The 25348-nt window shown below is 43.5% G+C and overlaps 1 protein-coding gene across 50 annotated transcripts in view; it reads left to right on the top strand.

Annotated features, from left to right (window-relative positions):
• LOC147708230 (uncharacterized) overlaps positions 1-25348 on the top strand; it is a 2035583-nt gene that overhangs the window by 764194 nt on the left and 1246041 nt on the right. For all 50 annotated transcript variants that reach the window (XM_086926979.1, XM_086926974.1, XM_086926953.1 and 47 more), the window contains one exon: positions 5547-5624. In XM_086926979.1, coding sequence (XP_086783105.1) covers positions 5547-5624 — 78 coding nt within the window. The remainder of the gene's footprint in view (positions 1-5546; positions 5625-25348) is intronic.

The following is a 25348-nucleotide window of genomic DNA, read 5'->3' as shown; positions in this document are numbered from 1 at the left end:
AACGGCCTCACACGAAGCCCTTACTGTCACGAGGACCAGAAACAGCCAGCTGAGGATCCCAGTTGTCCCCACTGCTGCCGCTTCCCCTTCCGGCCTCTGACCCGGAAAGACAGCCCCAGCCACCCAGGGCCGGTGACTCCATCAGCCGGACCCCGTCCGCTCTGCGGCCAAGAGTTCACCGCTACTCCAGACGCGGTGAGGGAAGGCCCCACGCAGTCCAGGCCGGCACCGCCAGGCCCAGCAGGCAGAAAGTAAAGAGGGAGAAGCCCATCGTCCAGGCAACACTCCCATGAAGAAAGAAACTCGAACAAGAAGACCACAGCACTGCAAACGGCCAGCGCTTGGTACGCGCGTCTCAACAGGTGAGACAAAGAAAAAACAGGAGGTCTGAGTGGGGTGGGGGCTACTTATAGTCCCTCATGATAAATCACGTAGTATGGGTGTCTGGTGAGGCAGGGATGCCTCAATGCGTGAGAAATTGAAGCGAGGGAGGGACGAGGAGGTAATACAATGTGGGCCATTAATAAAGATCCATTTAGGATCTGAAATGTGGACTTACCCTTCCCAAAAGTGAGATCTAGCTTTACTTCAACCACTGCATTGTCTGACAGCTAAGTTGAGTAATGATTTATGGCTAGATTTACAAAGCAATTTTGTGATTGCGAACCCATGAGTCATAAAAACAGAGAGTTTGGCATTTTTAGTATGCATTAAACCCATTCTGACCCATCCTGAATTGCTATCAGAGAGGTGATTGGAAGAGATGCTTCGTCTTAATTTCAATTCGCTACGCTAGGCATCAATGCCGTATGACTTCAGATGTGGTGATTGCAAAGCACTGATCTGTTACTGATGTGTCAAAAGATGTGGCAACTGAGGGAAAGGTGTCCACTTGGACACCTTTAAGAATGGTGTCAGTATCCTTTGGAAGAGTGGGATTTGGTCCCTCTCGGCACTGCTTGTTCCCCTTGATGTCTTCCCCAATGGCACCACCTGTTCCTTTAAGGAACATGGGTTGCTTTATAAAAAGGTTTCACATTTGGGGATGCAGGCCACCATCCTTGTGTTTGTAGCCAATCAAAGGTGGTTGCAAATCGTGACCTGCAAAATTAATATTCATTAGGCAGGTTGTTCTGTGACTCGACATTTTGCATATTTATTTATTTATTTATTTTCAGAGTTTTATAGAGCGCGGACAAGACCCTTGCGGGTATCAGAGCGCTTTACAGTACGTGTGAAAAATAACGATAACATAAGTCCAAAAGGGTACATATAGCCAATGGGCAATCATAGAGTGGGGCATTGGAAGTGACCTGGAAAGTGAAGAAATACAGTACAGGAAAGAAGTAACAATAAAAAATAACATCACTGAGGACGACAAAAAACGGAGCAGAAAGATGATGATAAAAATGCATTGATGAGCAATGGTAATGATAGATTGATTGCTTAGGTGGGCTAGATTGAAAACATATACAAAAGTACTTTCGGCAACAAAAGGTCTGTGGTCAAGAGGATTTTGCCATAAGAATGGCTTTGACTTCCCTTTTGAAAGCTGCAGTGGAGGGGTTCAGTCTAGTTTCCGGGGGGAGGGCATTCCAAATCCTGGGCGCCATTCCAGAAAATGAGCGTTTGTATGTTTTTTTCTTGTTGAATCTTTGAGGCTTCAGTAGGAGGTTTTCAGAGCTTCTTGTGGATCTTATTCCGCCAGAAATTGTAAGTTTCTGTGTGAGGTAGCTGGGTGCATTGTGGTGAATGGCCTTATGCATCATGCATGCTATTTTCAGGTGAATTCTGGCTTCAAATGGCAGCCAGTTTAGAGATTTGAGGTCAGGGGAGATGTGAGCCCTTCTTTTTGAGCCAGTGACGAGTCTCGCTGCCGCATTGGTAGAAGCTCTTAGGGGGGCAGTAGTAGCTGTAGGGAGGCCGCAAAGCGAGACACTACCGTAGTCCAACCGAGGAAGAACTAGAGCTTGCACCGCCATCTTGAAGTCCTTGGCCGGTAAGAAGGCTTTCAGTTTCCTCAGGGTGTTGATCTGAAACTTTGCTCCTTTAGTTGCGTTACTAATGTGTTTCTGCATGTTGAGGTTGCAATCCAGTGTTAAGCCCAGCGATTTCGCTGAGTCTACAATAGTTGGTTGTACATTAAATGCAGTAAGGTGTTTAATCCACTCCTGCATTATGGGGACTTTGGCAGGAGGGGCTATTAGAAGGAATTCTGTTTTTGAGGCATTCAATTTAAGGTGGTTCTCTGCCAGCCATGTTTGGGTGGTCTTAAGGGTCCATTTTGATCCAGTATTTGGAGAGCATCATCTATGATGTGAGTCATGGCTGATTCAGTGCTATGATCTGCTCGAAAGCCGGATTGGTGTTTATTGAGTAGATTGAAGCGATCAATGTGTTTAGTTAATTGGTGTTGAACACAATAGGGCATAGGTTACATCCCAAAGACTGGACGCCTAAAGCTAATGTGCAATTTATAGCCACTTCTTGCACCCTGTTTTTTGCTACAGCTGGCTCTTAGTTCCCTAGCTACTCTGATCACACATAACTAACAAGATAATACTCTAATCTGACAAAAATGTATCTGCCTCCAGACAACACCCCAAACATCTCTAAAATTCGAATATATCATATCAGATTTGTTATCAATGTTTCGTACTTTATGATTCTAGAATGTTAGATACTATTTGAACTATCTAGTTCCGCTTCCAATACAACATTGACATCCCCCATCAAACATGGGGGAATATTGAGCCAGTCTATGTAAGAGTTAACACCCTTTCTCGTCTTATTTTGGTCTGTATTATGAGATTTCAGTTAAGGAGTGAAATCCATATATTAACTGAGCCACTGGCCATCTCTCCCAGGGTCAACTAGCTTTCTCAAAACAGTGAAACCTTGTCCACTCTACACCTAAATTGCTGTACCCTTATATGGTTATTCTCCGCAGAGAAAATAGCAATGTCCAACCAGCCAGGAGTTAGATATATTCATGTCTCTGGCTCAGTCTGACATGTCCCTTATGGGCCGATGCTATCCACCCCTTTGGCAGATAGATTCAAAGACTCTTTCATTTTCATCTGACTCTCAGGCAATTTACAATTCCAGGTTCTAAACTTGGAATTGGAACTAGCAAAATCTATTCTTTACTCTGAAGTATCTAGATATCACTTGATGTTTTGTCAGTTTTTACGTCTTTTCAATGCTGTAAGCCTCCTTCCCTTATCCTCTCCTGCTCTTCTTTTGAGAATCCCACCATTTTATAGGTTTCCTGACAACCAAAAATCAAAAACATAATAGCCTCATTCTATATTAAGTTCTGAGGCCCTACAGCTAAAGGTTTGCTCACGTTTCAACTAGGTATGTGAACAAGGAATATATGACATTACAACGCATGCAATTACAACACATGCTTTTACAATGCAGTCTTTACAGCACAACTACCATTACATTGCATGATTTTACAATGCATGCCATTACAACACAATTTTTAAAACCACTGTTACAACGCATTCCATTGCAATGCATACCATTACAATGCATACCAATACTACACATAATACTTTTAGGGCAAAAGTAGGGTAAGTGTTGGATAGTGTAGGGGTAAAAATTACTATTCCCACTCCAGTGAGTGCAACAGTAGGGTAAGTGTTGAATATTGTAGGGGTAAAAAGGACTTAATGTTGGATAGTGCAGGCTTAAAAATTACCATTCCCACTCCAGTGAGTCCAACAGTAGGGAAAGTGTTGGATAGTGAAGTGAATAAAATAATATTACAAACACACAAGTACTTTTCCGCTGTATATTTGTTGTAATTGTCTTTGTTTTATTGTGCTTTTTTTCATTGGGGACCCCATGCACTGTTTAGTACCTTTGTGACAAACCTAGTTTAATTAGAATTACCGATAAAAATGATTATCATTTTGTGTCATAAGACTAAGTGTGATGGTCATGAATGCTCATAAAATATGGCATTGATTGCATTAGATTATTTAGCTTTTTTATTGGAAATTATACCGATGAGAACCAATATTTTCCAAAAATCATTACCGTTGATTAGCAGATGTAATGTGGGTAGAGCACTAAAGGCAACTAAAACGGGTTCAGCAAAAGAAAAAACATAGGGTAGTGAGTGGAATAATCTGATGGAAAACCACGCAAAAAATGGTAATTTCCAACACCAATTAAGGGAGCATAATGTACCCCTTTTCCACCAAGTTCCCATACATTTTTCGCAGTATTTACTGTCCCTGATTGACATACAACTCAGACCTCTCTTTGATTTCTGGAGCCCCTGCTGCTGCAGTTCTAAGGGCAGGTCCCGATCATTGCTCAGTACCGGTGGTTGATAACACACCTCCCCTGTACCAAACCAAATCTATTCCATTACAAAGCATGGTTAGGGGAAAGCCTGTGTCTCATCCTTGGGTTATAACCCTGTCTCCATCACAGATGTAATCCCTACTTTACAAGCATCCCAGTAGAATGTTGCAGAACCAGGGCCGGACTGGCTACCGGGCAGTTTGGAATGCTGCTGAGCGGGGGGCTGATTTTGTTGATGCCGACCTGCGTGTACTAAACAAAATTTTGTTTTGCTTTAGCTATTTCGAAGCACACGCAGGTCTCCATTAACAAAATCATCCCTCACCACAGTGAAATCAGCCCCCAGTTCAGCAGCATTCCAAATTGCCCGGTAGTCAGTCCGGCCCTGTGCTGAACACAATGTCTACTGAGTAAAGCGCATCAGATGTGCAAACAGGGCCGGATATAGGGTTGTGCGAAGGGAGAGGCGGCACTGGGCCCTGATCTGTGGAGGGAGGCACTGACCTGTGGAGGGGGCACTATGTTTAGTAATAACTTATGATTGGAGAGATGAGAGGCACTTTTGACTGGTGGTAGTGAGATAATCTGAGTTGGCGATCATGGGGCGCCTCCAGTGCTAAAGCCGACCCTGTGACCAAAGACTGGTGAACCAATAAAGTAGCAGAAGTAATGCAAAGACACTCAAAAAATCTCATCTCACGTCCTGGTAAAATGAACAAACAACTATTTTCCCTGTGGATAGAGTTATGAGTGAAGTATAGAAAAAGCAAACCTCATATTGCCACTGAAATAATCAGCAACAAGCGGTCTAGAGCCGGATGGAGCCGCAACTTCTGTTTCTAGCAAACAGCTGTCATGACAATTCCCCTCCCCCAGCAAATATATTATGACAGAGATACATTTGCTCAATAGGTGGAAAATTAGAGCGAATTTGTCATTAAATTTAAGGAAAAAGCCATTAAAAAAGGTGCCCATAAATCTTGTGGGAAACACTTATGAATGTCTGACTCATCCTATTCCAGTTTAGAGCATAAATGGGATCGACGTAATCAAGGCTTAAGGCAGCCATGGTTGTTCAATTAACATTTCTATATTGTAGTGCTTTTACTTTTCTCAGTTTGGTTTTATCACATTTTTTAAACATTGTCACTAAACATTTGTGAACATAAGCTTAAAAGGACCTCATTTTCAAAATTGTTAAACTTGTTTATTTTTGTGGACAGAAGTAAAAGCAGTAACAGCCTCTCCATCGCCGCCTACAAAACCATCAAAAAAGGGGGCTGCCAGTCCTACTGTTAAAGGTAAGCCTACAACCCTTTCTTAAATGTCTCATTGGCATGCCTCCATAATTTGATTTCTCCGTACTTTCTTAAAAAGGCACTAAGCTGACCTAATGATTCCATATTTCATCAAAGAATAACCAGGGACTGCATTTTGTTTCCACAGGAGTAAATTGACAAGCTGTACATTTAGACAAGTGAATAGTGCAGTTCTCTACACATTTGACTTGTTATACCTCTTCCCAATTATGTTTTGGGTTTATTGCATAAACCTCAAATGAGCAGCTATGTGGGGGACATATTTATGCTCCAAATATGATGAATATGTTGTTACTTTGGGCCTGCTTTAGCATTTTGTGGTTTGTACTCTATCCATCACTGTGGCGGAGTACAATATGCCTGTACCTTGATGGACGGAAGATCACTGCCATCCCAGCAATGATCTATGTGCCTTCAGAGAAATTGGGACAAAGTGATGGAAGGAATGCTTGAGTTAATCTCTGCCACTGGTTATAGCTAGGGATAGATTCCAGTTCACCATGCCAATTTTGAGAAAAAAGCCTGTCTTATGCAATCCATACTGGCTGGGAACAATAGGCCTCTAACTGACAGGTAATGCCTCTCCAGAAGGGACCAGCAACCACCCCAGACAAATTCTGGCCTAAATGAGACACTGCAGTAGGATGTATAGTGAATCCTTTGGTACTGTGAGTACAAGACCCACATCTGGGCATGTGTGATATTTCATGGACTGGGATGAGATTAATCTAGTTTTTCCACCATTTACATTTTTGTATTCTTCAGTATGATGTCCTGTTCTTTTTTTAAAAAAAATTTTAAATACTTGGTACAGATTTTAATAAATACATTCTGATATTGCATTATTGATGAGATATCCAATCTACATAGTTTTAAAACAGATACATATATACAAGATATCAACTAGAAACAGGCTTTCTATAGGACGATAAAAGCATAGACAAACAAGGAGTCATATTTCATTATTTCAGGATAGAAATAGAGTAAAAATCCATTATTATACATTAGGAGAGCATTTTAAAAATTACACACGGGAATCCCTCCATGTCTTAATGGGGGCCCAGATGTTCAGCCCCATTTCACATGTTTTCTTATCCTTATGCTCGTATAGGGAAGATTCAATATTGTGTATCTCCAGAAGTCTAGCCAGCCATATCTGGAAGGAAGATGCTACAGTATCTTTCCAGCCTGCCAAAATAAAAATCCGGAGGGCCGCGACAGAGATAAAAATTAGAGCTTCCTCCTCCTTGTTTAGCCCCAGATTACTGTCGCTCCCTATTATCATTAGGTTAGGGGATAGGTTGATCTTCATACCTAGCAGCCCGTCCCCAAAACTTCTCAATCTCGCCTCGAATTGTGTTCAACTTTTCACAGTGATGGAACATGTGCAGTAAGTTAGCAGGCCCTTCCAGACATCTAGGGCACCTGTCATCCTCCCTTTTGCCCCATTGATGCAGTTTAGCTGGTGTGCAGTATAAATTAAAAAGAGTTTTATAGTGTTGTGCCCTCAGATTCGTGGAGCCGAAGAGATTCCGATCTAGCTGCAGGGCTTTATTCACGTCGACATCCGGGTCCCCATATTTTAATGTCCAAGCAACTTCACATTTTTCTAAGTCATCTTGGAACCCTGCCAGTAGGGACCTATATACCATTTTGATCTTGGTGGCACCATTTAACAGGTAGTCCATCATACTATTTCTGCCCCCTGGAGAGATACGTGGTTTTATAGACATTAACGTTTTATAATTCCGATAAAATGTAAACGCTTGGTTAGCCGGGATATCATATTTTTGTTGAATATTGTCAAATGTCATGAGGGTATCCCCATCAAAGATGTTGCCCACCCTTTTAATTCCATACTGATCCCAAATCTGACCCATTCTATCATTGCTGAATTGTGGAAAGATACTGGATTTCCAGAGAGGTAGATAGTAGTTAATTTTCGGTATTGCCAATGATCTTTGCACCATTTTCCAGACCCCCCAGGTGCTATTCAAAACCTTGTAGCGCATTTTCTTAAAATAACGCCGCTCCATTTTGCACAGTAGGAGTCCCAGAGCTTTCCTGCCCAACAAAAGTTCATAGATGGAGGGGTATTCTGGTTACCACAAGGGGTATTCGCTAAATTTGTGGCGGGGACTAATAGTATTGCCATCTGAGTTAACAAACAGGCCCAATGGTAGAATCCGAGATTCGGGATTGCTAGCCCTCCCCTTTCCTGTGGTAGGGAAAGATATTTCATTGATCGCCTAGTTTTGCCATATTGCCAAACAAAGCTCATAAAAATTGCCTCCATTGACTTAATCAAACTTTCCTCTACTAGGAATGGTATAGAGCGAAAGAGATATAAAATCTTGGGAAACATAGTCATTTTCAATACATTCTCTTCAGATCTGTCGCCATTGATTGTAACAGCGGGGTAAAATTATCTTTGAGAATTTAACCTGTTGCTGAGCTAACCCTGTAAAAAACAAAAGAGGGACCCTGAAACCTGAACAAGATAGGGGGGGAACAATTCGCCAGGGCGAGAAAATAATCAAAAACATGAAAGGGGGATTCCCAATAATAAAAAGGAAAAAATTCAAACAATACAGGAAACGCCCACAGAACATTTTTATTTTTATTCACATAGAAAAATATATCAAATATAAATAATTGCAATCAATACACAATACATCTCCTTATCACATTTGTGTATAAAATTTTCTTAGGAGGACACACATAAAGAACCTTACATCAGCCTAGGCACACATGGAGCAGTAAAAAATTGGCACACAATTCAATCACTCATCCAATCAAACACAAAATCATTCCTAAAACCCTACACACATACAAACTCAAGCAAGGACAGAATTCATCAGACATCCAAGAAAAGCGTCGACCCGCGTTTCGGAACAGTGACAATAAAAGCTTCCTTCATCAGGGCGCAGAATACAGATATAATGATTAGCACGGTCTCTCAAGATCCGAAAACCCAATCTTAGACAAGTGTCCTAGTCATAATCGTGGCTGGCGAAGCATATCAGTGGGCGGGAAAGGATATGAATCAAGATATCAACAATAACATAAAATAAACTGGGCATGGTAACGGGCAAGTCAGAATCCACATACACATACACGAAGCAAACAATACCACCCTACATGCTTGCGAAAATATGTACAAGTAAAGTGGTGACTTCAATTAATACCTTACATCCCGTGTGAAATCAGCCAGCACAACAATGTGCAAGGAACCAGAAAAAAGTGAATAGAATCCAAGGTTCGCCCAAGGACAATCAGAGCAATTTATAAGGCAGGATAAGCAATACAAACAACAAAGATAAAAGTCCTGCTCGGGGCATACCATAAGGCCCGCATCAATGGTGCCTCCAACGATACTATCGGGAGAATATTAGTAGGACGGTAAGACCCTCAATGGCTCAGAGAGATGAAGCAAGGACCGAATTTGGGATCAAATAGTTGGTCGAGTACTGTAAAAAATAGGCAAAAGGAAGCTGCATGAATGGAAGCACTCTAACTGAAGGTAAGGACCTGCTACGACGTCGAGTAAACCTGGTGCGAGAAAATAACTCTCTTTACTGCTCTGTGGAGAGAACTATATGAGCAGCTAAACTCAGAGTCACACTCACACTTTATCCTCTGATCACCCGACATTACGAAGGGATGGGGGAGCAAATTATGCTTACCTCAAACAATGTTCAGGGTAGATGACTCGATTGGGGTCCAGGGCACATCAGCGTCTGTGCTTCAATGTCTGTGCTTCAACGGGCGCAGGACTGTGTCTGGAGCACTCAAGCAGTTGACCAGAGTGTCCAGATAGAGGTAGCGATACACATGAGACTCGGTGCTGTTGAATATGCCCGTCATGTAAGGGATTACATCACAACGTGGCAAATGATAATACGGGTCTGGTGAAAGTGAAATGATTACGTCATAACGTAGCAAATAATATTAACACGCTGGGGAGTATCGCCCTTAATGCAAAACAAGTGTAGTGAAAAAGAAATGATGGCCGCTGTGACTGAAAAATAAATACAGAAAAGGCGTGGCATACCTGAAGTAGTGAGGAACGGACGGAACACTCGAGGGGAGTCTAGCGGCAAGTAAATCAGCAAATAGGCAGCGTAAAAATCCATACTGGCCTGAAACATAAATAGAAATGCTACGACTCGGGAATATATTACAGGGGTAGTTTGCCAGAGAGTCAGAACAAAGGATCCCACTCCCTACCTGAAAATGGGCGCAGCTCATCTTCAAAAACGAAACACGTCAGAGAACCTCCCCTCGCCTTCACGGGCCGGATGCAGTATGAACAGGAACGGGAGAAAGATTTAAATACAAGGAGAAAATTGCTCAATCCGCAGCACCTGAGCGCGTGAAGTCACATGTCCACTAGTGCGCTAACTCGAGCGCCATAAGGAGAAAAAATGGCGGCCGCACGATGGCTAACTGCCAACTCTGGCACTAAAAACATGAGCCCTTGGAGCATGGACATAGGAGCAAATAAATGATGTTACTCGTCCAACAGTTGGTCATCTCTTTAAATTGGATTTTTCTCTTACCCCAATTCAATTCAGGGATTGTAAGGACATTGTCACAGGCATGGCATCCGCCACATCCACCAGAGACGCCCTTACTAACACATTCCTAAGATTTTTATTGCGACGAAACGCAAAGATAGGTTTTTCCAATTTCTCGGCGTTTTTGTCCATATTCAAGAGATGCCATTGAAATTAGAATGTGTCGTAACAGCGACGAGTTTATGGTCCTCATTTTTGTCCTTAGGATTCAGAAGTGCCTCCTGATCAAAGTATTTGGCTCTTTTGTAGGAGTCCCTGATAAGTCTATTAGGGTAACCCCTATCCAAGAACTTCATTTTCAGTTGCGTGGCATGTAATTCAAAGTTGCTCATATCTGTGCAGTTTATCTGTGCAGTTACGGCGTAGCCGCAGAAACTGACTGAATGGTATGCTAATTCTCTGGCTCCGCGGATGGAAACTATCGTAGAGCAGAAGAGTGTTTTGAGCTGTGGGCTTGGTGTAGAGTGAAACCTCAATGTGGCTATTTATAACTTGAATCCATACATCAAGAAATTCGATCTTGGATGAGCTAGTGTTCGCACTGAATTTTAAGTGTGGGTCACACAAATTTATCCAAAGGATAAATTCATTTAGTAGTTCCTGTGGGCCTCGCCAAATAAAAGAGGTGTCATCAATGAAACGATTGTAATTGGTGACATTTTCATAGAATGGGGCAATCTCGTTATAAATAAACCTTTCCTCAAAGGCGCCCATGTAGGCATTAGCTACATTGGGGGCACAAGCAGCACCCATACTGATGCCCAATACTTGCTGGTAAATTACCTTATCAAACTCAAAGTAGTTCTCCTTGAGCACAACGGCTAGACGTTCCAAAACAAATACTTTTTCCGATGGGCAATCTGAGTCATTAAGCATCTTTTTAACTGCCTCTAGTGCGCCTTCCTGAGGGATATTTGAATATAATGCCTCAATGTCCATTGAGACAAGTATATCCGTATTGGTATTAAAATCCAGACCCTCAATCTTGCTGATCAAGTGGCCTGTATCTCGGACATAGGCAGGAAGGCGGCAGATGATAGGTGATAGGCAAGCGTCCACAAATTTGGACAGCGGTTCCGTGAGTGACCCAATCGTAGACCCAATGGGTCTATAAGGTGGAGTCAACAAGCTCTTATGCATTTTAGGAAGTCCATGTAGGACCGGGACTTTGAAGAAGGTCTTATTTAGGAAATCAAATTCCTGGTCACAAATTGAACCACGCTGTAGAGCACTTTGAGTGACATCAGTAATTTCAGTCATAATTCTCCTCGAAGGGTATGTCAGGACCTTGCGGTAATGTTCAGGATTATTGAGCATAGAAAGAATTTGTTCCTTGTAGTCCGCCCCTCCTTATCACTGGGATTCACAGTGAGGGTACAGTCAGCGGACAACTTTTTAAGTGCTTGATATTAATCATAGCTCAGATTATAAGGAGGTTTTGGAACAAATTTAGTCATGCTTTGGATTTTGGCACAGACACTCTTCTCAAACATACCCACTTCCGGGCCAACCTGTTCAAGGGTTGGTGTGAAAACAGAAGGAGGTCGGAAACCAGATATGTTGTTGGTTGTTTCCATTTCTCTACCAGAAAATAATTTTTTTAACCTTATCTTTCGGAAAAAAAGGCCTGTACATCGGTATTCAGTTCAAAGGCGTTGAAGGGAGTGCTAGGAACAAAAGAAAGTCCGCGCGATAACAGATAAATGGTTTTTTTCTGCAAGGGTGTTTTGGACAGATTAAAGATAGGAATAAGGGAGGAGTTATTAGATGTTTTTACTCCCTCCAATACTGGTTTCGCCTTGTCTCCAGAAAACGAGGCTGCTTCTCTGTCTGTTGGTAACCTGTCTGTTGATACCGTCCCTTCTCCTGAGGTCTGAACCTGACACGGGTCATGCCCCGGCGGTTCCCTAATAAACGATTTGGTCTTTGGGGGCCGTCATAATTGGTACGTCTGTTAGAGAAATTGTCATTGGAAGCCAAGCCCCCTTCAGTTTCTGATTCTGAGGTATCAGAGAAGGTCCGGATTTGTCTATTGGACCAATATTGTTGGTCTCCTTGTTGATTCACCTCCCGGGCAGAGTAGTGATTCCAAGATATATTGCTGAGTCCGAATATCTGTTATCGACTCTACTAATAATATCAGTACAGATTATTTGAGTCTTGCTCTCATTCAGGAGATACCCTGAACAATGACCAAATTCCCCTGCAATTAGAGTGAGTGCTGCCATAGCCCCAACTGGTTCAGGGGTAATTACAGCCTGATCGTCGGCATAAGTCAGTAGTTTGGTCTCATACTCATTAAGAACCACTGGCATAATGTTGTCGCACCCCAAAATCTTATGAACCAGCGGATCTATATATAGGGCGAAAAGGATAGGTGAACAGGAACATACCTGACACGTCCCCCTGGAGATATAGATCTTTTCTGAGCTTTCACCCATTATCTGCACTCTAGCCTTAGGGTTGCAGTACATAGCCTTAATGGCACTCATGATTTTTTGAGCCAAACCTCCTTTGCTCCAATATCCTGCATAAATACCCCCACGTAACACGGTCAAAGGCCTTTTCTGCGTCGAGAAGGATCATGGCCATCCTCCACTACCCGTGGCAGCCTGCGCATCAAAAAGGGTAATGGCACGCCTGATGTGATCCGTTGTTCCGCGGCCTGAGATAAACCTGTGCTGCCACAGGGAGACTAGACCGCCGATGATTCTTCCCAACCTTTTAGCAAGAACCTTTGCATAGATCTTGGTATTCGCATTGATGAGGGATATTGGGCGGTATGAGCCAGGGTTCTCTTTAGGTTTTCCTTTTTTGTGAAAGACCACAATATTTGTTTCATTCCATGAGTCTGGAATTACACCAGTACACATTATCCCGCTAAATAAATCCTGCAATATTAAAGCATTCTCACTCTGGATGCATTTATACACTTCTAACAGGATACTGTTAGGCCCTGCTGCTTTTCCTACGGCTAACTCCTGTATCGCTTCCAATACCTCACCTATTACCAAGTCTTTGTCTAGTATTTCTTTATCTAGATTATTTAGCTGGGGGCCTATATCTTCGAACTCAAGGCTGACACCATCTGGACCTTTCTCCTCTTTATTTTCAGCCACATGCATCATTGTAGGAATCTGCGATTTCTAAATTGCGAAAATTAAGGAATCGCAATTTAGGAATCGCAAATTCCTATGCATCAAGAAATCGCAAAAGTTTTAGCGATTTCTTAATTTTCCTTATTTGCGATTCCTTAATTGTGAATCGCAAATAAGGAATCGCTTTACATTGATTCCTATGGGCCTAGAGGCCCATAGGAATCAATGGGAAGGCATTCTCATTTTCAATTAAGGAATCGCAAAATGAGAATGCAATTTCAAGGGTGCAGGGGGGGTCCAAAGTACCCCCCCCCCTGCACCCCTGAAATGTCACATAAGTACATTTTACTCACACACATGTCCCAAGGGCATGTGTGTGTGTAAAATATAAGTTTCAAAAATGCTTTTTTTTGCATTTTTGAAACTTTTCGCAAATTACCATGAAGGTTTACTTCATGGTAATTTTCCCCCTCCTAATTACGAATTCGCAAATTTAAAAAAATAATGCATAGCATATAAGAAACAGCAAAATTTGCGATTTCTTAAATGCTATCGAAATTTGAGAAATCGCAAAAAATTGCGATTTCTTAAATTGCGAAAACTGAAAATAAAATGATGCATCCCAAAAAAGGTTTTTGCATTCGCAAACGGCCGATTTTTGCGATTCGCGCCATTTGCGAATGCAAAAACGCTTGATGCATGTGGGCCATAGTTCCTGATAAAAAAAAATCTAAAGTCCTCAAGATATCCTTTGGCATTGTATATTCCTGATCACCTTCCTGAATGCTTGATATTACATTCTTACTTCCTTTTTGCCTGATCCTTAGTGTCAACAGTTTGCCGGCCTGCTCCCCAGTCTCGTAGAGCTTGCTCATATGAGTCTGGTAGTCCCCAGCAACCCTTTGGGCTATCCATTTATGCAGCTTTGTTTTAATTATTACGATCCTCTGCTGACTCTCCTCTCCCTCTTTCCCTTGCCTATAATCCCTCATATGGCGCTCTTCTGCCATTGCTAATTGGGCCATCAATTTTTCATTTTCTAACATTGCCTCTTTTCTAAGCCTGGCAGCAAAGCTGATTGTTTCACCCCTCAGAGCTGCCTTAAATGCGTCCCAGACGCCATTCCTGGTTGCGCTAAAGCGGTTCATATTATAGTAATCCTGCACCCATTTCCTTAAGTGTTCTACATATCTGGTATCTGCTAATAACTTCCTCTTAAAAGTCCACTGAGATTGCCTTTTATTAGCATTGACAGCCTCTAATGCATATTGCAAAATGAATGGACTATGGTCAGATATAATTTTAGGAAGCTTTTTCATGTTAATCTTTTTCAGCTCAGATAGCAGATACCAAAAAGTAGTCCAGCTTGGTATATTTCTGGAAAGGACCTGAGAAATAGGTGAACCCAGGGTCATTCTTTTATTTCGCCCCCAAACATCAGCTAACCCATGCAAATTAATTAAAGAGCGTATTGCCCGGAATACCCTTGGTTTCCACCCTGTGTACGGAGGGTTGTTCGTGAAATCAGCAGAAATATTCAAAACTCCGCACACAATGATGGGTTTGGGCTAGTTTGCTAAATCCAATTCTAGAAAATCATAAACCTCGGGGTCATCCTGATTAGAAATAACACATTACATGTCTTTGGGTTTATAAAAATATTATTTCTGAAAAGCCTGATGTTGTGTGATCAGTTTACAAGGAGGAGACTCATACCTGTAAATGTTGTGAGTATAGTAAACACAACGTGATATCACCAGAGTGAGAAAAATACCCATCAGTGCTCGTTCTGTACCGCCCTTGTCATCATGTGGGTTCTCCCTACACCGGAGAGAGCACGTTGGCAATCAATGAAGATACTCAGTGTACAATGCCAATCTTTAGGAATAAAAACAACGTACGATGACTAGCAGTGGCACCATATGGTAGGGTAGTTAATGTGCAGTGCGTGAAAGAAAGAATAAAGTGCATATGTAAAATTGGAGAGTGGGGAGAAAATATTTTATTAGGTGTCTCCCAAACTTCAAAATTTAAAAACAGTGCAAAATGGAATAAAGCAGGTTTACCAAATAGCTGCTTATTCAAAAATTGGTCAACATGTTTCAGCTCAAGTGGACATTGCCACAGCTTTCATCAGGACCGTTCGCTACTGCAATAAGTGAAAATCAATTAAAACTAATAACCATATCACCTGATTCAGGTCATAGAAAGTCCTCCTCATATAATTTACTTCTAACGGACCAGAAGGGAGGATCACACCAGGAAAAGACAGAGAAAATGAAAAGAAAAATTAGAAATGATATAATGCATTTCATGGTAGCTAAGCTAAGTCTCAAGCTTACTCATGGCGGGAGATATCCCATAATTGGTACAGAGCCTGCTTACCTATTGAGGTAGGAGGATGGGCGTCACCTCACCTGGCTGCAGCTCAGGTAGTGGGTTCATCGCACTAGTAGTAGGAAAAACCAAGGAACAATTGCTCAAACAACCCACCAACAGGCGTGGATCAATTGACTCATACCCTGTGTTATGTTCAAAAACGAGTGCTGAAATTGCTAACAACCACGGCTGATAATAATGTTATGATATCAGCATAGTATTAGCGACAGTTTCCAGAAAAAAGGCCATCAGTGTTTGATAAAGCAAAGAGGGCGTACATATAGAAACGCATGTATTTAAAGTCATTGCGTGTAATTTTGGTGCATTGGCGCACGGGATTGTTTAGATATTATATTTAAATAAAATTACAAATATAGTTAGAGAGCGTGTCCGCTAGTACAGAGACTCAGCACTGCCGTAAAACTGTCGATTAAAACCTGGGCACTCGTTGGTTCATCGTGCTATGTTCATATTGTAATAGTTGTAATGCGAGGAGCCCGTTATCGACAGTGGCTGAGTCCTGTAAAATCCGACAAGTATGTCTAACTACTGAGATCGCAGTTGTCCCTGTCATGTTCACCTCTCTTTTAGTAAAATCAAATCCACTCTAGTGACACCTTTGTTTCACGTAGCGGTCTCGCATACATTCTGCTACCACCATTGACTCAATAGGAGCGCATTATTTAACTTCAAAAGAGAAATATTATAGCCAGCATAATGAGCATTAATTCTGCGCTTACATTCATTCTTATAGGCTTTTTTGAACTGACCTGTCCGTCGGTAAACCTGTCCTCAGAGCCGTCTGGGAAGGTAGTCGGCGGCGTTTTTGGGCATTCTTTATCTGTCTCGTTTCACCAAGAGACGCTGTGTGCGTCAGGAACGTCACGCAGAGTCATCTGGGAGATGTAGTTCCCACATTTATTATATAAATAACACCTCAAATGTTTACATTTATTTTATTTTATTTTATTTTATTTTGGTGATGTCACCTGTTGGAAATGTACAGATTCTTACAGAGGTGTCCCGTGGCCTAAAATAGACTCACTTGCTCCCCAGAGAACTGTACTGCTGCTTGAAGGACTTCCTTGCTACTTGAAGGAGCACTGGCCCATCTCCTTGAACCCAGGATCACCAGAATGACTCCAAGGGATACTTGTCTGTCTTGTTTTAGTGTTTGAGCTACAGGCATCTTCTACTGAGAATCCTACCCCCCTCCCAAGTGCTGTCCTCATGTCCTGTACTGTTGGAAGTGGTGCTAGAAGTGGTAGAGGTGCTGATCCTGCGTAACCCTAAAACTTGGGGCTTTGAAAAATGTTCACCAAAAACTTCCTGGAGGCAGAAGACCAGGACCTACCTGCCAGCCAGCCGACCAAGGTGCACTGGCAGTAATCCACACTTTGCAGTAGCTTCCGCTACATTCTTCTGTGCATCAGCAACAACTATTGAGAGGGGCTTCTTTGCGATGGTATCCACACTTGTGGAGTCCTCTTAACAACTCCTGTGCTGCAAAGTAAGATTTACCATTGTTCATGACGAGCTCAGCTCGTCATAAGCACAGCTCCACTGTGCCTCATGACTAGCTGAGCTCGTCATGAGCAGGGAAGGGGTTAACTTACAGCCTGCAGCTTCGTCTGGCTGAAGGTTTTTCACTTCCCAAATTTTGTCAAAGTCAGAAGGTAAAATTCTTTACCAGGCTAAACGATGACTGGCTCTCCATTAATGATGACCTTCTTGGCCTGGAAATTCAGATTTTCAGCTCATAGCTTTTTCCTACTATCGTTGACAGCTTCATGAAACCTTTTTTGAGTACTCCAATGCCTTTTCCCATTCTCTGTCATGGAACACCGACCCTATCTCATCCTCCCATTTCTGTCATAATACGTGTAAGGGAGCGGTGATCAGTTCCCAGATTGTTTTGTAGTGCCAGGTGACTAAGGGGCATATTACCAAGGTGGGTGATAGGCAATTATCGCTGGTTAAGCGTTTTCAGCTGCTAAGCAGCAATAATTCTATCGCTATATTAGCAAGCTGTCGCCAACTGATGTTAGCGACAGCTTTTAGGCGATAGCGAGCGGTTTGGGGCCCGCTTTGCATGTCAGCGATATTTATCGCTAATGACAAGCAAAGTGGGCGTACCCAACCTGTTAGCGACTGAAAGCAGTCGCTAACATCGCTATCGTCTATTAGCAAGGCGGGCGTAGCGATGGAAATATTCCTGCTATCGCCAAAAACTAACGCCTGCTCAGACCAGTTCTTAGCAATGTAATCCAATCGGAGGTGGATAACATGGCTAAGAGCATTTCGTCGCTAATGCGTGAATATGGCTGTATTCTCAGCGATATTCACGCTATCGCCGGAAAAATTATCACTTTGGAGATAAACGTTGCTAATAGCACGTTATCTCAGCGATAATTTCTGGCAATGCTTAGCGATAAAAAAATAGTTGCTAAGCCTAGTTAGCGATAAATATCGCCACTCGTTGGTAATATGTGCCCCTAGTGTCTTCCGTACCCATGCGTAGGATAGTGTGTAGTACCGGGTGCATTGGTGGTTTACCCACATTGAGATCCCAGCAGTGCTGGATGCTATATAATAATTGTCTATGCATCAGGAATTGTCCCGGGGGAGATAATAGAATTCCCTCATATGGGCATATGTTCTCAGTTGCCCGTCCTCAAATAGGGACTCGACCTCTGTCACTGCGTGATCGGTCCAAATCCGGAGGGCCCCGGAAGTGTAATATTTCTCTCGTTGGGGGAATACTACTAACGGGAGTAATGGGGAGTAATGGGGAATATAGGAGCTTTCCTCTTGACATACGATGTATACGCATCATGCACATGTAGGGGTGCGTGGGTATAGGTTTGGTACCCAGCATTAGTATTCTCCGGAGGTCCGGGAGAGGTACACAGCGTTCAGCTGTCCAATGAGATAACCACTGAAGTTGAGCTGCTAAGAAATAAGCTTTGAAGTAAGGAGCTCCCAGTCCCCCCTTGCGTTGTAATTAAGTACAGTGTATTTAGGGCTACCCTGTGTCTACCACCCCATATAACAAATCACCTATTTTGGAGATGCCAATAGTGTCCCATTCCTCAAACCTCTGCAGTTTCTTTAGTTCACCAAGCCATGTTCCTACCAAGAGGGGTGTTTCCCCAGTGGCTTTACATGCCCATCCTATTGTTTTGGTGGCCTTAATCCAGGCCACCAAGCCCGCTTGGGTTGTCAGTAGCAGCTGTTGGGTCCCCTTCCCATCATAGAGATAATGTATGTGGTATCTATTCTCAAGCGTAGTTGCTGCAGCCTATAGGTCGGACGGTCTTGGGTGGCAAAAATTCATGTCTTTATGGTGATTAGGTTGGCTGCCGAATAGTAGGCCTCAACATTTCCCCTTTGTATGGATTGTGCTGAAGTGTTTCTAGCGACACTCTGTGATGCCCTCCATTCCAGTATAGGGACCTCACCTCCCCCTCTATTTTGGTGAACCTGTCTTGTGGGATATGATAGTATGTGTTCTGAATATTATTAAGCAGCTTTGAGAGTGTTATCATTTTGAAGATTGCCAGCGCCTCAGAAGGGTTAGGAGCAGCCACCTTAATCTCTCAGCATCCAACTGGAACTTTGATATCACCTTCCAGGTCATGGTGGAGTCACCCCTCTTTCTGCAGTGTCACAAAGAATGCCAGGTATTTAAAGCTCCCTGAGGCTACTTCTAATCTTGGTGGTAATGCCAACAGGTCCACTGGCCCTGTGGATGATATAGCACTAGTTTTTCCCAATTGATCTTGTAGCCAGAGTGGGTACCGTAAACTTTGAATATCCAGAAAATCACTGGAAGCGTGGATGCAGGCTCAGAAATGTACAAAAGGATATTGTCCATATAGAGTGATATTTTCCCATCTTACTTATCTGTGGAAGTCGGTTTAAACCCTTTGCACCCAGAATGGTCTGTCACTTTGCATGTCAGGGATTTTACTGAAAACATGAATAAAAGTGAGGGCGGAGTAAATCTGTCAGGTCCCCCTCTAAATAAGAAACTCATGTGACAACACTCCGTTCACTCTCACTCCTCCAACTGGTGTCTGGTACAACACTGCCACCCATTTCCTGTATTTGGGGCCAAACTCAAACTTATCGAGAAAGGGTGAGAGAACCGCTTCGAATGCCCTCTCCACATCAAGTGGGAGGAAGAAATGGTGAGCCTAACGGCCACTCACCTCTGCCAAACAGTTGTGAGCTCTTCCCAAGTAGAGCCTCATTGATCTTCCACCCATGAAGCCAAGGTGGTCTATACGTATTAGGGATGTGATGACTTGTAGAAGCTTAGTAGCTGGGATCACAGCTAGGATTTTGACTTAAATATTCAATAATGAGATCGGGTGGAAGGACTCGCACCACTTCTTGAGTTTACCATATTGGGTAGCACTGTAATGGGGGCTTGCTGAAGACCTGCTGGCAAGGTACCTTGTTCCCCTGCTTCTCTGAACAAGTTTAGCTATTTGGGCTGGAGTATCATTAATATAACTCAGTCTGTATAATGTTGGGCCCTGGGGATTTGCCCATCATCAGTTTTGCAATGGTCGCCTGAACCTCTCTTGTTGTGATGTCTCTCTCAAGCACCTCACTGGCCTCTGTATCCAACACTGTGGTGAGAACCTTGGCCAGATGCTGCTCTATACTAGCTGGGCTGTGCAGGGGGCGAGCCCTATAGAATGATTTATAATAGGGGGAAAATTCCTCCACTATTTGCTAGTCCATTTCGCAGGACTGCCCCTTCAGGTTTATAATATTCCTCACCCAGAGGGTCTCAATTTTGCTCCTACTCAACCACTCCAGGAGCTTGCCTGCTTTGGCTCCTGTTTCATATAGGTGATGCAGTATGGCCAAAATGTGTTTCTTAGCCACTTCCTGTGCCAGATCCCAGTATTCGGTTTGCCAAACTGTGCATTGTCTGAGAGTAAATGAGGTCTGTAGATGTCCCTCGAGCCTCCTTCAGCCCAGCTTTTCCTTATCCACGCTGTCTTTCCATCCTGACTAACATAGAAGAATGATCCAACAAGCCCCATGCCAAGTATTCAGTTCAGTTGATAGCCCCTACCCCACCAGCGGGGATAAACCCATAATCAAGCCTAGAAAAGACCTTATGGGCCCCCAAGAAGTATCACTATCTTCTGTCTACAGAGTGCGCACATCTCTATAGATCTGTCAGGCCTAATTTTTCAGCAAATCGTGTGTATGTCAAGGCCTGAAGAAAGCTGCAGAGGCCTCCAATCGATCAGGTTCTGTGACCTTCACATTATTAAAGTCTGCACCTATTATGTGTAAAGAGGAAATCGTCTCCAGGAGTATTTCCATAAGCTTAGCCAGCATGGGTCCCTGTAATATGGGTGGTGCATAATCACTCAATAGAGTCATCTCAGTCTGTCTCCAGTGACCCTGTACCACCACAAATCTACCCTTGGGTCTATCCATGTTTTTGTCAATCGGAATGGGTGGACTCTTTTTGATCAATATGGGATCCTAAGGTGTAATCCACATGTGCCAGTGTGGTATGGGCCCCTTGCCCAGGAAACAGAAGCCTGCCCATGGTTTCAATTGCTTTATTTACTGTGCCACTAGGCTTCTCTTGTCTTTGTTACCCAAGCCATTGACATTCAATATCAGGACTGTGAGTCCTGTGTCTTCTAGGAGACTGGGCTGTGCCATATGTCCTGGGTATTCCACTGTGTGCCTGGGTGTCTTCTTCTCGGGCTATTTTTGAGCAGCTGTGTTGGTGCCATGGAGAATTCCAATAGAAGCCCATGTTCACACTAGAACATGGGTTTCTATTGGAATTCACAATGCCATATTATCAAGCCCATTATTGCCACTTTAGCGGCAGTTTTCTGCCGCTAAAACAGCAATAATTTTAACGCCCTGCTTGATAACATGCCCCTCAGATTTTGGTGTTCTCATGGAGGATTCCTCCTTTGTGGCATACTTCCATCAGGATCATGTCATGGTCCTAGAAAATCAAAAATCTCACTATTACAAGCCGCATAGGGGCCCCAGGGAGTGGCCTCGCTCCCAACGCTCTGTGTGCCCATTCTATTATAAAATAGGAGTCACTTTCAGCCAACATTACAGTAGCCCAATCATATTCGTGCCCTCCACCCCCTCTGAGAATCCCACAAACCGTAGGTTGTTGCATCGTATACAGTTTTTGGCATCTTCCAGCATCCAAGCCATATCCTTTGAAGCAATCTGGACACCCATCATGTCTCTCTGGAGCACCAGGACTGTAACCTCCAGTTCAGAGATCCTTCTCTTCCTTGCCATGACCTTTTCAGCCACAGTGCACAGGTCCTGTCACAGTAGGAATACTTCCAATTGCACTTCACCTATCCTTTCTTTCAGCGCCTCTCATTAGGTGGATTGTCAAAAGCAGCACTGCATTGTACTGCATAGTTAGTGATTCCAACTCTGGCTCCACTGATGGGGAACCACCTTGTTGTAGTGGTCCATATTTCCCTGTCACAAGGCCTGGGGTGTTTATCCTTCACCATTGTCTTTGGTTGATCACCCCTAGGGACTAGATCTTGGTGCAAGCCCCTCCCAGTGGGGGCAATCAAGCTCAGAAGAGTTATCCGTGTATATCTGGCTACTGCAGCCCTATCTGACCTTACGGGCCGCTCCACGACATCACAAGATGAGGTAACTTGACAGTCCACTTCTCCCCCATTGGAGGGTTCTAGCCATCATCCCAGGACAGGCATGGCATGGGCACCCTGTCCGGCAGGCAACTCCCCTCTGTGCCCCGACAGATGACTCCACCTGCCTGATGGTTGACCCTGGCTTTCCCGAACCTCAGCGGAAGAGGGGGCAGGAGACTTCAGCTCCCCAGTCCTCTGCAATGCCGTTCAATCAGCCACTGGTCCCCTCTCACTGCTCTTTCTGTGGAGGACAATCCTAAATCTCGTCCACTGCCACCTCACCAGAATGCCAGAGCCGCTGTGTCCACTGTCCAGGAATAAGGAATGCACAGTGACTGCATCCAGTGGAGGCCACCTCTCCATGCCCCTCAGGGAGACTCTACCCACCTGCCAATCTTTCCAGGATCCATATCCTGTGTGGGCTCTCTGTGCTGGGGCCTCAGCCTGGACGACTCCGATTCGATCACTTGTGCCCAACAAGGTCTGTTGAGGCCTTGTTGCTTGCCCTCTGGGGGCAGGCTGCTCCCTAGGCTTTAATGCAAGGAGGAAGAGGGCGGGAGGACAGTTTTGACCCCTTCGTCCGGTGCTGCACCTTCTGAAATACCAGTGTTTGATAAACACTATCACCTTCTGCAAATGGGAGTTTGCAGTGGTTTATTACCCACTAAGGGATCAATGTGTGGATGCTGAATCAATACATTTCCTGGCATATTGCATATGATATTGTTCAATCCTTTATCCCTAATGACATAAGTCAACCACTTGCCCAACTCTTTGCTGATAAGAGTATCCAATTTGCTGTAAAGAATCTAGTGGAATTATGAGTGGAGACAACTGTGATATGCTTAGCATTCTTGCTGCGAAGGTCGATTCTAGAAAATTTTAGGGGGAACTTCAGCTAAAGATTCTGGGAATTAGTTAGACCTGTTGGGTGCTAGGCCTAATGTGGTTCCAATCATTCTTGGCTTACCAAATCTTACTCCACTCCTTATTTGCTGGGCAGTTGAGATCCAGGAGCTGTAGAATTTAGTGTCATGTATAGATTGGAGGTGGGTCTCCTGTAAGAGAAAAATGTCACCTTTGAGTTTATTACAATAATCCGCCATCACTCTACGTTTTACGGGTTGGTTAAGTATATGTAAAGGAGTAGTTATCGTAAATAGGAATAGGTTCTTTGTGAGTTAGAATGTGGGTCTTGTGAGAGTAAACATTGGGTTGAGTGTACGAGGTATGTTTTGTACCTGAGTTCATTTAGCAACTTCTGGAGGTGTCTTTGTCCTTTAGAAGTATGTGTTCTAAGTTGCTGTGGGTTCGTGTAATCCATGGTGTGTGGCGTATTAAAAAGAAATCCAGGTGACCAAGGAAGCCGTGAGAGGTAGAGGAAGGAGTGGTGAGAGAGGAGGCAGGTAAGAGATCATTTGAAAGTGAGAAGAAGGTAGGGGAGTAAGGATAAGAGAGAAGGAGCCAAGCATAATCAACAAACCAATAAATAAGAACTCAATCTCGTACCTAACCCACCCAACCATAGAAATTCACTCCCCCCCTTTCATGTAATAGGCACTTCCTTGGCCATATAACAGTATCCTATTTGAATCTAGCAGAAGTATAAGAAATGGAGACAAGAGTGATACCCTAGTCTTCATGCTTATTAATTCATTCTAGTACATGTTATGGGGAACTTCAGCTGGAGATTCTTGGAATGAGTTAGACCTGGCGAGGGCTTAGCCGGAAGTGCTTTCAAAAGATCTTAACTTACCAAACCATTGCTAAACCCAGCTCATGGTCATCATTACAACTACTGAAGCTACACCAGCATCATGGAGCTCTCTTATCTTTCTAATGTTACCACTGTCTCCATGATCCTTGAGACCAGGGGAATCAAGGACAGTGCCAGTAGTACTAAAAAGCAAGCTAGAGGAGGCTACTGACAAAAAAATTAAAAGTCACAAATGTCTCAGGGACAAAACCGAAAGGGTATAAAGTAATGGTGTGAAAACAATATTATGTTACAGCACCATTTTATAAATAGGCATAATACATATTGTGTTCGAAATACAGTAACACATATGCAGAACTTTAGGGAAGATCTTTTGTTCTGCACCTTACTTAAAATGATATTTCTGTATTAATTGCTGCCAAGGAGTTCCTCCATCCTTTGCTTCATAGCATGTGGCATTGAGAGCTGCCTAGATTGATTCTACAACAAACTCCACAAAACCTCAGCAAACAGTTACAACTTTGTACATAATTACGATAAGACTCGGAAAGTCCCCGACCGCAGGTTGGAAGCTTTCCAAGTCTCATTGTGTGCTTCAGTTTCCACCGTTGCATTACGATGCAGGCAGTCGAAAGTGAAACCGACCGGTCATATCTGATGGATTCCGATGAGCTCAAGGAGCCCAACGGCCAGTCGGAGGCCTGCCCATAATCCCTATGGATGGCGTTTCCACAGTAGGGATTACAATGTAGGTTTCCGACTGGCTTTTCATGTTGGGCTTTCCAACATGGAAAGCCTGCTGGAATGCGACACTGAGTGCCCCTTCAGGGCCCCCTATGCCCTGCCGTGTCTGGTTGGGAACTGAGGTTATCTCAGCACAGTGTGGCAGGCACCCCGAGGTGCATGGTACGCGGTGCAGGGATGAACAAATTCTCCCATTTCTCAATGGAAGCTTATGCTATGGCCGGTTTAGGACTGCAGCACAAGCTCCCATAGAGAAATGGAAGTATGCAACTGCACGATGCAGAGATTTTGCATTGATTTCGTGATTAATAGCGGATGTGTGAGCAAACGGGAATGCTCTGATTGGCTGGAAGCAACCTGAACAGAAAGTTACGGCCACCATTTTAACTATCAGGAATGGTTCCTCGGTCTAAAATTTTCTGTGAAATCAAACATAAGGGGTCAGGGTTGAGGTACTCTGACCCCATGTTTTAGACATGTAAGTGTTAGTAACACAAGG

Source organism: Lissotriton vulgaris, chromosome 6, assembly GCF_964263255.1.
Source record: "Lissotriton vulgaris chromosome 6, aLisVul1.2, whole genome shotgun sequence".
Classification (NCBI taxonomy): Eukaryota; Metazoa; Chordata; class Amphibia; order Caudata; family Salamandridae; genus Lissotriton; species Lissotriton vulgaris.
The sequence above is the reverse complement of the archived record's forward strand: the minus strand, read 5'-3'. Positions and strand labels throughout refer to the sequence as shown.